Source organism: Diorhabda carinulata, chromosome X, assembly GCF_026250575.1.
Source record: "Diorhabda carinulata isolate Delta chromosome X, icDioCari1.1, whole genome shotgun sequence".
NCBI classification, from domain to species: Eukaryota; Metazoa; Arthropoda; class Insecta; order Coleoptera; family Chrysomelidae; genus Diorhabda; species Diorhabda carinulata.
Window position 1 is genome coordinate 21,289,337 of NC_079472.1, and position 13,515 is coordinate 21,302,851.

General features: G+C 30.6%; 2 protein-coding genes across 10 annotated transcripts in view; one reads left to right on the forward strand and one right to left on the reverse strand.

Moving 5' to 3' along the window:
- The window catches only part of LOC130901979 (trafficking kinesin-binding protein milt), a 91,998-nt gene extending 89,195 nt beyond the window's left edge, over positions 1-2,803 (reverse strand). The window contains exon 1 of one of the 2 annotated variants that reach the window (XM_057813720.1): positions 2,566-2,803. The gene's annotated coding sequence lies outside the window, so the exon portion shown is untranslated. Of the gene's footprint in view, positions 1-1,787; positions 1,804-2,565 lie in introns of those variants that run through there. The other variant, XM_057813723.1, reaches the window with a different exon arrangement.
- A 274-nt stretch (positions 2,804-3,077) lies between these two features.
- On the forward strand, positions 3,078-13,036 carry LOC130901981 (GATOR complex protein WDR24). Of its 8 annotated transcripts, none has more exons than XM_057813726.1 (12): positions 3,078-3,391; positions 3,441-3,557; positions 3,613-3,835; positions 5,471-5,684; positions 5,738-5,986; positions 6,045-6,241; positions 6,297-6,498; positions 6,642-6,837; positions 7,527-7,715; positions 8,726-8,895; positions 8,955-9,221; positions 11,200-13,036. In XM_057813726.1, the coding sequence occupies exons 1-12, from the start codon at positions 3,301-3,303 to the stop codon at positions 11,488-11,490; spliced, it is 2,406 nt and encodes an 801-aa protein (XP_057669709.1). In that variant the 5' UTR covers positions 3,078-3,300; the 3' UTR covers positions 11,491-13,036. The 8 variants fall into 8 exon arrangements, with proteins under 8 accessions (XP_057669709.1, XP_057669708.1, XP_057669707.1 ...); XM_057813725.1 differs by having other exon boundaries at positions 7,530-7,715; positions 8,708-8,895; XM_057813724.1 differs by having other exon boundaries at positions 3,090-3,391; positions 8,708-8,895.
- Positions 13,037-13,515: the final 479 nt, after the last annotated feature.

The window sequence follows — 13,515 nt, forward strand, 5'->3', positions numbered from 1 at the left end:
ATGTGAGCAAAAAATTTCATTACTGGTTCACAACTGCCGTTTGGTGGAAGGGGGTTATTTAACAGAATAATCAGCTATCAAAAGTAGCAGTAAAAATTATTTCTCTATCTGCTACTTCAGCTTCTACTGAGCGAACTTTTTCTACATTTACTGCAGCTCATACAAAGAAAAGAAACAAGCTAACAACTCCGCGTGCAACGCCCATTACTGGCGAATGCATAACAACATTTTACAAAAACAAATGTCCCTCGATTACCCATTGAATTGAAGTAACTGAAAGCGATCAACATTTTGAGGTAATAACATCAGAAGCAAAGATAACTGAACGTCAGGCCTTTCAAAACCACAAATAACTATTAAACTAGATTCAAAGACTGAGACAGAAACTTCTTCGGGAGATAATGAAATTCCTTATCAGGACTCTGATTCTGACGAGGAAGACGTGACAGATAAGGATGAAGTTTAATATTTCAGGTACTGGGTTATAGTTTTGTTATTTTTGTTGTCTTGTTTCAAATGAGCTAAAATTCACAAAAATATATGAAGAATTCTTAGGGAAATTTCTGAAAACTTCGTTCCCGAGAATTTACGCATCATTACCACCAATACTACATTGTTTGACACGCATTTTGATAACCAAGATATCTTCTGAGACTAAAGTTAAACATAAATTAGTTATCACACTTCAGTTTAGCACTAAGACGGAAAATCTCATAATATTACTTATTTCAGGAAAAGCAAAAAGATTTTTATAGGTCTTTGAATGGATATAAACTAAATAAGTTAGTAATCATAGAATTCCAACTCTGTTGTTTCAAACAAAACGCAGTAATATAAAAAAAAATTGTAAACATAAATCACTTAATATTTTTTTAGGTTTTTCCAGACTACTGAACTTCGAGGTTGCTCTTGATTTTTATTAACGAAATTTAATGAATCACGGTCAACATTTTCATTATGTTACGCTTAATACACATATAATAAATCACATCTTTAATAGACCATTCCACCAAACATAAAATAATTCCTCATATTTATTATTCACCAATCTAGTGAATGCTCACAAGGCTATAGCTTCTTACTCTCATTTAGATTTGAAACAGACAAGTTATTTATTGATTTTATTTTGACCAACTTTTTCCTAATTTCAATTAATAAAACATCTACTTTGAGACATGTTTATTGCAATTTTCAGGATATACTTTGATACTTTTCGAAAATAGATAATTGTTGAAAGAGATTTTTACATGAACATATATCAAGTTTTTCAAAATTTCTACTGATGAAATTTCACAAATATTCATTTGTAATAAAGTTTTGACATTATAATAAACTACCAGTTTATATAAACAATAGTGAAAGTAACATTATTTAATGAAAGAACCAAGTTGAATTCAATTTCAAGCATAATTAACTAATAATAAATCAAAAAATTAACTGTAACATAAAACTATGTTCTTAAATACAATTGTCATATGGCCAATGGATGTTTTTTATAACATTTCTCAGATCTTGAGGTTTGATTTCTGTACATGCCTATCAAATTCTTGTAATTAATTTCTGTCATTTGAACATATTTCTGTGAATAAAATGCTATCTAAAACACTTATAGAATAATTAACTACTATCCAGATATATTAATCCAAATATTTAACTTCTAGATACAAAAACAAACGTTCTAATGGATTCCAGTTGGCATATGTGCCAAAAAAGTTTTTACTTTACAGAATTTCAAGCATTGAAATGCCTATTAACGAGAAAATATAAATAAAACTTTTTATTCCTACCTTGTTTAATATAATACACAAAATAAATAGCTTGCCACAATAAATGTTGTACCTCTCATTAAAATTTAGCAAAATATTAAAGCAAATTTAGGTATACTGCAAAAGATAAGATAGGAACTACATTTAGTATATGTACTTAGTAAAATAAATAAAGTACATCTGGGAAAATGACGTTAATTCAGTATATTTATTTACTTATTAATACAGTGTATCAAGAAAAATTGCAAATGCTATTTCACCAAAAAGTCAAGAAGAAAGTTGAGAAAAATTTAATGAAAATATAATGAATAAGAAAACATCATTTTAACATTCCCATGTTAAAATTCTTATCATTACAAAAAAATTTTTCCAATTATACTTTACTGTGAGTCATTTAGGTTCAATAAGAATTTTAATTTAATTTTACATATAGCAGCTACAGTAACATTACATAACATGCAAAAAAGTAAGATGAAGTAAATACTATTAAAATAATCAAAAATATGAAGCACATGTTATTTTGCAACAAAAATAAAATAGACTTTCAATGATATTATCAGAAATTTTTAATTAAACTGATTAGATAATGGTTGGTTTGATACTGATTCGTTTTAACCATGACCTATAGAGAATTCATTTCTCTTTTAAGCAATTGTTAGAGTTCGCAAATATAATAATTTTGTAATTCTATTGACCATGATAACTCAAATGAGTCATACACTATCTATGGACAAATTAGTTCATTATTCACTGTAAGTAACGTTTTTTATTCCGGTTTATAACAGACGTTTATACTTACTTTTTGGCATCTCATACTTCGACACCCCAAAATATTAAAAAAATCAGAAGCACTAACAAAAATTAAACGTTCAAATGTTCAAAAGAAAATGTGAAGAAATGAAACGTTAATGTTTTTGTTTCGTTTCACACATCTGCTACATTAAATTAAACACATTTCCCGATTAAGTAGTTACTTATTTATTAGTAATTTCAATTTATAAATTGTACTTTGCACTACAACCTTTTCACTGACAAGTTGACATATGACAATTATTTGACAAGTGTATAGGTATAGAATTGTTCTTCTTCTCAAATTTAGAAATTGAGCTACCAAAATTGTTAAAACTAGTTCCCTTCTAATGAATATTGGTTTATAAATGTGAATCCCAATATTTGAAGTATCTATTATGAATTACAACCATAAATCTGATAAGTGTGAACTGGAAACCAACGTTACTCGAAATATTTCGTAGTAGAAAGAAATTAATAATGACATCATAATAAATTTATTTCAGTATATTTCATATCGACACTTTAAAAATTGCCTATGTTTATATTGAAGCGGTTTTTGTAGGTTGCATCTGTACATTTTTTCAATGATTTTTTAATCACATATTTCAAATGGTGATTGTTTCATATCATTGCCCTTTAATCGGCATATGTTTCGATTCCTACTAGTATTAAGTATTTATAGGTATGGATATTAAATGAGCATAATTTTTGATTCAGAAGGTATTTATTAAGTTTGATAAAGATGACTACGTTCCATGTGACTCAAGAAGGTCCCGTAAATGCCCTAGCTCTTAACAAGGACTTTTCTCAAGTCGCGATATGTGGAAGAAATGGTAACTCTTCAATTATCATTAATTGGTACGTTTTATAACAGTTTTCTAGTGTTTAAGGTATATACCATAGAAGAGGATAAATTTAGAGAAGTTTGTAATGTAAGAGCCTCCAAACATCTTAACGTAGGCTTTTCTTGCAATGATGTATCTTGGAGTCCCACAGATGGTGAGTATCTGTTCAAAAGTGCTTGAATGGAATTAGAATGTTTCTGTCATATTAGATCATTATTTGGCAACAGCCGCTACAAATGGTCATGTTTCTGTATGGAATCTTACCAAAATGGGTAAAGCAATGCAAGAGCAAGATTATCAAGATCATAAAAGGACTGTCAATAAAGTGAATTTTCATGCTTCTGAACCAAATAAACTGATATCTGGATCACAAGATGGTACTATGAGATACTTTGATATACGAGTGAAGAGTGCAGTAGCAGTTTTTTACAGGTCAGTCAGCATTTCAAATATAACTTCAACCCAGGAAAAGGAACTTTCCTATTAACATAACTGGAAAATGTTTAAATCAGCATACAATACGGAAATAATTATAATCCAATAGTAATTAATTATTTCAAAATGACTTGATCGAATATCCTTAAAATTACAATGTTTCAATCATTCATGTTTCCACAATACAATATGAATGAATTTCATAACAGTTTTGTATCATTCTAGCATTATCTGAAAGATTATTTTGATTTTATTTAGATTTATTATATCAATTTATACTGCTAGGTTGAAATGGTTGGTACCAATTCACAACCTGGTAATATATGTAATGAGGAGTATGATAGGAATGATTAAAATTAATTTGGGCACAGAAAACTACAAAAAATAAGTACACACAATTGAATGCTTAATAAAAACACAAATTTCGACTTATATTAGCTAGAGGTAAGATAAGGAAATTTATTTGAAGAAGGCTTGGTTGCTGCAGCTCTCAGTGATGGTTTTGTGGTGACACAGCAGTAATAGCTGAGATTTGGTATTTTTCCCGTGGAACCTAGTTGTGATGTGACAGCTGTTGGTCTAGGGAAGTCTTTTCCAAATTTTTTAATTTCATCAAAATTCAAACTTCACAACATAAATTTTATTTATTTAGGTACTTACTTAGTTGTTACATATATCTGTCCTGTTTGAGGAATAAATAAAAACTAAATAGTATAATTGTATCGAAAAATTCAGAAAAAATTGTAATTTTCTGTTTACTATTAAGTGTCAATATTTCTTTTTCTAGTTTCTTTTATCTTAAAATATTAAATAGCAAAATAAATCGAGATTGGCTTATGGTGGAAAAATTATAAGGAAAAATTCACTGTGTGTTAGGGGCTTCTCTCTTGTTATTCTTTTTTTTTTGCAGGATGTGATGAGATGTAAACTAAGTTCCATAAGTGAACTGTATTTAACTGGGTTTTTTATCTTTTTCTGCGTTTTGTTGACAGTTGTTATTTGTTTCCAAATAAAACATGACAAATATATGAGACTTTGTTTTTATTTGATATTGAAGAATGTTGATTTATATTAACTGGATAATTAAAGGATTGCTACTAGTATTGGCTATCATTTGTGGTTTCACTCATGCAGTACTTAAGCTCAACAAATCTGTCTTGTTCTCTAAGTAAACAGGAAATGTAAATTATTTTAATACTAAAAAAGAGAATTTACTTAACATTTTCTTCAAAGATTCTTTTTATTTGGATTTAAAAAATCATACCACCAAAACATCCAAAATGATAGAAGCTTTTCCATACTATGATCTACATAAAATGGCCCTTTTCGTAATTTCAAAATATTTTCAAACCTACATATGCAGAGAAAGAAAAAGAGATACATTACCAGCAAGTGAGGTAGTATCTCTAGGAGGTTGTAGAGGAAAAATCTTTAAAATGAAATTTCACTACTCAAATAACATTTTTAGAAAATGGGGAAGTGACAAATTAATTTGTTTTGTGGTTTTTTGACAGTAGTTACCATTAGGCCATAAAAATTAACAAAATAAGAAAAATATTTGAAAAAACTGTAACAGGCCTATTGGCATGGTGCAAAGGAAGGAATAGTTTATTAAAGTTTATTTGTTTGTAGTAATACTGAGAGTGTCAGAGATGTTCAGTTCAGTCCACATAGTCCATATGCATTTTCTGCAGTTTCTGATAATGGTAGTGTACAGTTATGGGATATCAGGAAACCAGAGAAATATCAACAACAATACACAGCTCATAGTGGACCAGTATTTGCTTGCGATTGGCATCCTGAAGTTACTTGGTTAGCTACAGCTAGTAGAGATAGGACAATAAAGGTATATTTATTTGTCAGTATAGAAGGCTTCAATTGATAAATAACTTTCCTTAGGTGTGGGACTTGACAAATAAACCTACTTTAGAATATACTATACATACAATAGCTTCTATTGGTCATGTAAAATGGAGACCACAAAGAAAATACCACATCGCAAGTTGTGCTTTAGTTATAGATTGTAGTATAAATGTTTGGGATGTAAGAAGGCCGTACATACCATTTGCAGCATTTAATGAACATAGAGACATTGCTAGCGGTGTTCAATGGAGGGGTGATCCTGATATATTTTTAAGTAGTGGAAGAGTATGTATGTTGTATTTAAATGGAACTTTATTGTTAAACGAATCCATTTTATTTTAAGGATTCTACTCTTTATCATCATAGTTTTAATAATGCCTCCCGGCCAGCTGCAAAAGCAAATCCTCAAGGTCTTGCTGTTAATAATAATGGAGAAATTATTTTTGCGAGAAAAATACCTCCCTTTCAGACCTCTGCTTCTTCTACCAGTAGTATGACAACTCCTACTTCTTTGGCAAAAGCAACAGTAGGGCTTATGAGGTAACATTTGTTATACAATACACAGGAACTTTTGGTTTTAAAATTGTATTTTTAGAAAAATATCAATGACTCAGGCAATAGACCAATTTCATCACGCCTCTAGTATGCTGCAGCATTTTTCTCATGTTAATGAAATGGCAAATTACGAGTCTGAAAGTATTTTAGCACTTTCCAAGAATTATGTTTTAAGTGGTAGAAGTATTTCAGAAATGTGTGAACATAACTCTGTTGTAGCTAGAGAATTTGGCAAACCACATGTATGTAAAAAACTTCTATATATTTTTTTATATATATATTGGAAAATATTTAGCAGAGCTCCACTCTTGAATGAATCTCAGATGAACTAAATATACATTTCAATGAATAGTTATTACAGATTTTTAATAAATTAAAGTTTTAGTTATCTGTGGTATGGAAAATTATTAAAACAATGTATGGTGAAGAATTTCTGCAGAATTCGATACATGCAGGAAGCTCAAATAGAGAAGAAGTTGCTCACAATAATATAAACATGAGCAATATCAGCTCTGCAGTTATACAGATAGAAAGTACTATTAATAGCCATAGAGAAACAGAGACTGATCAAAAATCAAAAGGTAATATATATGATGAGAATGCCAATATATCTAATTAATAAATTAGAAAAATGTTAAATAGCAATTAAAATAGACTGCAAGGTATCAAATATCCATCTCGTTTGGACGCCCTGTCACTTTGGTAACAATGAAGCGGACTCACTCACCAGACTGGGATCTGCAAACTCACACACGACCTAGAATCCATTCTTGGTGTAGCTAAAAGTGTTTCTATCGCGTCTCTCAATTGTCTGATTGCAAGGCGGGACAAGTGAAGGCACTCATAGGTAGACTCTCTACTTCTTTTACCATAGAAGTGATCCAATTAAATAGGCGCAAAATCTAACTAGTGACCGAACTTTTAATCAGACACCATCATTCAAGATGCCATTTTCATATCATGGGCATCATGGATTATCCGGAATGCCGCTGGTGCATGGAGGAGAATGCCTGACACTCACACGAGCGTGATTCAAACACTTGAGCAAGCCTCAAAGCTTGCCTAATGTCATCAAAAGGTTCAAGCCAAAGCCCCTGATAGGCTTCTCAAAGGACATTGGTAATGTCAAGTGCGGCCTATGAACTATGAAGGCATCAAATAAATAGTATTACCCAAAAATAGTTCCATCTTTGTAGTTCTATTATTCTTTGAATTGGTTGGAAAAATAAACTTTTATCTACAGCACCTCTATATCATTTCATTATTGCAGCAGCTAGTGATACCCAAGCCGCCCAGTTTAGCGGAGGAGACGATGAAACTGAAAATGAAGATCAAGTCGATAATGTGGGAACGTACACGGGCTTCCCGACTTATTTAAATGTGAGAAGTGGTCTACCAAAAGGTGATTTTTCTTTTGGTGAGAACGAATTAGATATGGAATTGGATAGTCTGAATGCAGGTTAGTAGAGATTATTTGTCTACTATCAACCTAGTTACATTGGCAATGGATCATGGAAGATATCAAGAAAAACTATTGGGTTTGATTATATTGCATGGTGTGAGTGGAATTAATGTTTTGGATTCAATGGGGTTGCTTAGTAACATGGCATGGAATATATAATCGTTACAGATAAGTTTTTAAAGTTTCTTCAAACTAACAAATGAATTCTAGAATAAATAAATACCATTTTTAATCCAGTAGTAATTGTAAATACTAGTTACCACCGATCATAAATAGAATTATTTGAAGCTTTTGCGTACAATAGGATTTTGGTATTTAAAGCGGTTTGTAAACAGATACGAGGTTCTTAATAGTATGACATTCGTTGAGTACGGTAGTCAGATTATTGAAATCAAGTTTAATTAATTATTTTCTTGCGTAATCAATAGTTTTTTACAAAGTAGTTTTAATACAAAGAATATGGTCAACTACCATTGGTTAGCCCGAAGATACATTACAATATCCTCAATACTGTGGCCGTGGAGACCAAAGCCACTTGTTGAACGGTATGGAAAATATTGAGTACTTAGCATATTTTTCAAAATAATTTTCTCATTAAAAACGCAATGAAGTACAAGTGTTTGTACCATGCTGCTGAGTTACACATAAAAACTGCTGAATCATTACCAGTATCGACATAAAAGGTTTTGGCATGTATGTGTAATGAAAAGTTTTATTATGTGCTGTTTTGGGGTGCTTAAATCTTTTATCAATATTCATTGATATTTCTCAACAATCGTCTTGGCCACTGAAAAGAAAATAGGTAACTTTTCTGGTATGCAATTAAAGTAATTGTGGAGTTTATTCTGGGTCTTTACTAATAAAGAATGTTTCTTTTTCTTTGTTACATATTAACTGTTTTTTTGCATGCCTATGCTAATGGAAAATCAATACCAATAAAAAAATCTTACTGATCAAATCGTGAATTCGCCCTCACTTGAATTGTGAAGGTGATTGTTATTTTTTAGATTTCCATAATGTCTATCGAGGCTATAATCATGCAAGTGCCGATGGTTCGGATTGGATATTACCAAATGAAGCTTTTCCTATTAGACATGAAATACAGGATCGATCACCTCCTCCTGAACAATTTCCTAATCATCATCATTCGCCTGATTTGCATGAAGACACACAACCAGTAAGACAAAAATATCATAAAAAATCAAATGTAAATTAACTTGTCAATTTATTTTGTAGATTTATCAAGTAGAAGAAACATCTTCGACATTAATATCAGTTTCAAAAATACCAAAAAAATCTTCTTGGGACCCAAGCAGTTTGGTCGTGGAAACATTAAAACATCATGCTATATTAGGAGATATTCAGACAGCTGCTTGCGTTCTCATTGTCTTAGGAGATTGTAGAAAATTTCTGAAGGAATTGGATGAAGCTACGGAAGAGCATTGGCTATTAGGCTATATAGAAATGCTTACCAGTTACAAACTATGGAATAATGCAACACAGGTATTTTCTTACCATGTAATATGAAGAATAATTTGGACAAAAAATTGAGAATCTTTACAAACTTAGCCTTATCTAATTGTTCTATTATGTATATAATAAAAACTGTTTTGGATTAGTCTATGATTGCAGAACCAATATGTTAAATTGTGGGTAATTGGAATTCCTCATTTTTGAAAATTTCCCATGGAAACTTCAATCAATCACATTGCTTTTACTTGTCAGGAACCATACTCATATCATCGAGTGAATGATTTTTATTTCTTACTTTTTGTGTTAAACTTGTTGTGTGTATTGGAGAATATTTTCTTTTTCGCAATTACTCATTGAAATTTGTTTTGATGTGGCAAGTGACAATGTTTCTGAATGTTTGATTATTTCTAAACAGAATTTGTTCTACATTCATCTATAGTCTATTGCATTCCTCTGTTCTGTATGCAAACTCATATCTTTTTTTTGTTAGCCATAAAAAGTCATCAACTTTAAATTGAACTTCCTATGCTAGTATAATGAGAAGAGGATCCAATATGTTAAATTGTGGGTTATTGGAATGCCTCATTTTGCTTTTCACTTTAATAATATTTGATGAGAATTCTTATATCATCGAAAGAAAGATTTTTATTTCTTACTTTTTAGTGTTAAACTTGTTGTATGTATTGGATAACATTTTCTTTTTGTGCAAGTAGCCATTGAAATATATTTTGAAGTGAAACGTGATGCCCAGATACTTAATAGTAAGTTTATGATTAAGATTTATTGTAGGGAATGTTGGGGAAATGTTGTGATTGAATATTATAACTTTGTGTTCAGCTGGATTAGTTTTGACTCTCCATTGTTGAACCATATAGTCATAAGATCTTCCAGATCGGTAATCACATGCTTCAATGTTTTGTTGTGTGTTACTAGTGCTGTTTCAAATGCATACTATAGTATATATGCTTGGTGGTTGAAATGCTCTCTTATCATTGTAACAATGGTTGGAAATATCATCAAATTAATACTTATAATTTCCTACATACTATAATTTTCCTGTATGTATGTACATAAATGTAGTACCAGAATCAGATGTCTTTGGCAATTAAGTGTATGTAGTAGTTAAGATATTGATATGGAAGGGAAAATAAGAACTCATAATTCAAAAACGATACCAATAGTAATATATTCAAGCCAGAATTGAACGTTGAAAAAGAAGAATGAAGTCAAAATGAACACAATTGAAATGAAACACCTAAAAAAATAGCGAAGAGATTTCTTTCATATTCTACCAACTGGGAGATTTACTGGTATACTCACTTGACATTGTTCGTTGAACTACTATCTAAAGAACAGGGAAGAAACTCTCGATAGCTCTTGTCGATTCTGCAAGGAAGCAAATGAAATGGTTGAACACCTCCTTTGTGAATGCATAGCTATCCATAGACAAAGGGAGAACTGAAGTAGGGAAATATGGACATTGAGAGATAAGACAATACTAAAAAAAACGAAGAGAAAACGGCTCAATTGGTATATACATATCCACAGATTAAAATCAGACTGTCTGCAAGATATGTGATGGAAGCAGGAAGTACTATCAAGAGAAGAAGGGATAGTGCAAGAAGAAAGTAGATAGACCAAATAAGGGAGAAAGAAACGACCCTAATTAAAATGAAAAAATTAGTAGGAGACTGGTGCAAGAGGGACCTGAATCCTACTCTGACACCTGAAAAGAAGATGTTTATACAGAAGACACTGTTAAAAACTCAAGTGATGTCAATGAATAAGGTCCTAATTTTACCCTCCATTGTATTATTGTTAGTGGTTGTAATGTTGATTTTTCTTAAATTCGAATTGACATCTAGAAATGTGGTCTGTATTCAATTGTGATATATATTTTTAGATTTTTCTCTTCTTGTATGTAAAAGTATACTGAAGTACTGCTTCCGAGAGTACTCATACTTTAATTCAAACTATCTACAATTCTAATAATTTTCCATTGTTTTAGATTATCAAACTAGCATGGTTACCATCTGTATATCAACTAAATCAACAAAGTACTCGCATCAACACCAACTGTGGCAAATGTTTGAAGCCACTACAGAGAGTCGGCTGGTTGTGTGATAGATGTCATTCATCAAAATACGCTCTTTGTAGCATTTGTAATCAAGTAGTAAAAGGACTGTATGTTTGGTGCCAGGGTTGTTCACACGGTGGACATATAGCGCATATGAAGCAATGGGTGTCAACTAAAAAGATGTGTCCAACGGGATGTGGACATTTGTGTGAATATGGATAAAAGTAAATCATAACGGAATCGGTGTGATCTTGAGAATAGGGATCTTGTGTTTGAACTATTATAACAACTGTTTTTATATAGTATGTTCAGAAGTGACATTTGTAGTTGTTTTGAGATTTTAAACTGTGATACTAGGTCTAACGATATTATAAACTATGTTGTAAAGTTAATTTTAACGTTAAAGTGTATGTGCTCTGTTTAGTCCCTTTCTATTCTTGTGAAAATATTCATTTATTTATTTGTTGGTGTGAATGAAGTTCCATTTTTGTCCACTTTCTGCGTTGCCCGAATTAATGTTTAATTGAACTTTAATTGAAAACTTTTTTGAAGTTGTCTCACATTGATATTAGACTCAAAAAAAACTATTTTTTACCCAAGTTAACCCAGAAAGACCAAAATAGACTCAGAAAAACCTATTTCCAACCCAAATAAACTCAAAAAATGTAATATTTCATTAATTGAATTCAGAAATTCCAATTTTGAATCAAGTTGAAATCATAAAAGTTAATATTACATTAAATTTGATTCAGGAAAACCTAATTTGGTCAAAGTAAGCTCAGAAAATCAAATATTTTATCAATAAAATTTGAAAATCCAATTTTAAATTGAATTTATGAAAGCTAATCTAAGACCAAAATAGACACAGAAATGTTACTTTTGATCCAAGAAAATTCAATATTTTATCAATTGAATTTAGAAAGTTCAATTTTGAATCAAGATAACAAGTTAACCCAGAAAGATCAAAATACACTCAGAAAAAGCTATTTTTAACTCAAATATACTCAGAAAATTCAATATTTCACCAATTTACTTTGGAAATTTCAATTTTGAATCAAGTTAAAAACCTAAAAGTTAATATTCCATAAAATTTAACTCAGAAAAAATTAGAAAATCAATATTTCACAATTTGAATGTAAAAAACTCAATTTTGTATCAAGTTAGAATTATAAAATTCAATATTGGACCAAATAAGACTAGGAGAAACCTATTTTGACCTAAGTAAACCAGAAAATCCATTTTTTGACCAAATTAGGTCTAAAAAAAAACAATTTTTGACAAAATTAAATCCTAGCAACTTAAGTAATAAATGTTATGATTACGCCAAACATAAATAAATTGTGAATCAAATAGTTTCATACTGGAAATTTATTAAAAAATGTATCAGAACTTTGAATCACGTAATAAGCAACAATGTATTTTAATTAAAAATCTTCCATAGACATTGATTTATGACCACTATTTCTTATCTCCATGAAAACAAAATTGTTCACATAACCGGAAATATTTAAAAATTTTTGATAACTTTTCATCAATAATTTTTAATTATCAGTTTTGTTATATGGGTATTTTTAAAACGAGCACTTAATATCATGTAAAACGTTGGAGTTAACTAGACAATTCTCTTGTTACCACAATAATCGCTATTTATTCCTAATAATTATTTATTTGCTTAAATAGTTGATAAATCGTTTTAATTTTAAGGAATAAATTTATTTTAATTCTTGACAAAATAAAAGATAATTTTCCGTGTTATTTCTACACATAATCAATAGTTCTACTTTTACTTCCTATTATTAGCCAAAATCCTTGAAAATAACTTCTCTCTGTTATTGTAAAAAATATAAAATATACAAAATAAACACCTTAATGGCTTCCAGGCCATCAGGGTATACCAGGAAATGAGGAAGTAGACAGTCTTGTGAAAAAGGGGGCAACGACTTCATACCTTGGACCAGGCTTCACAAGATGCCACATCAATAACGAACTGAACGAATGGATAAAGAATCAGATGGAATCTTACTGGAAAAACACTCCAGGCATAAGAAAATCCAAAAGATTCATAACCATATCAGCTAAAAAGTTTCAAGAACTTCTCATGATGACCAGCAACAACATGTAACTGCTGGTCGGTTTTCTTACATGTCACTGTCCTGTCAAATACCACTTTCAGGCGATTGAAACAGCAGAGCATCAACTCTGCGAATGTCCTGCCCATTTCGCTAAAAGGCTTAAGTACCTTGAAGC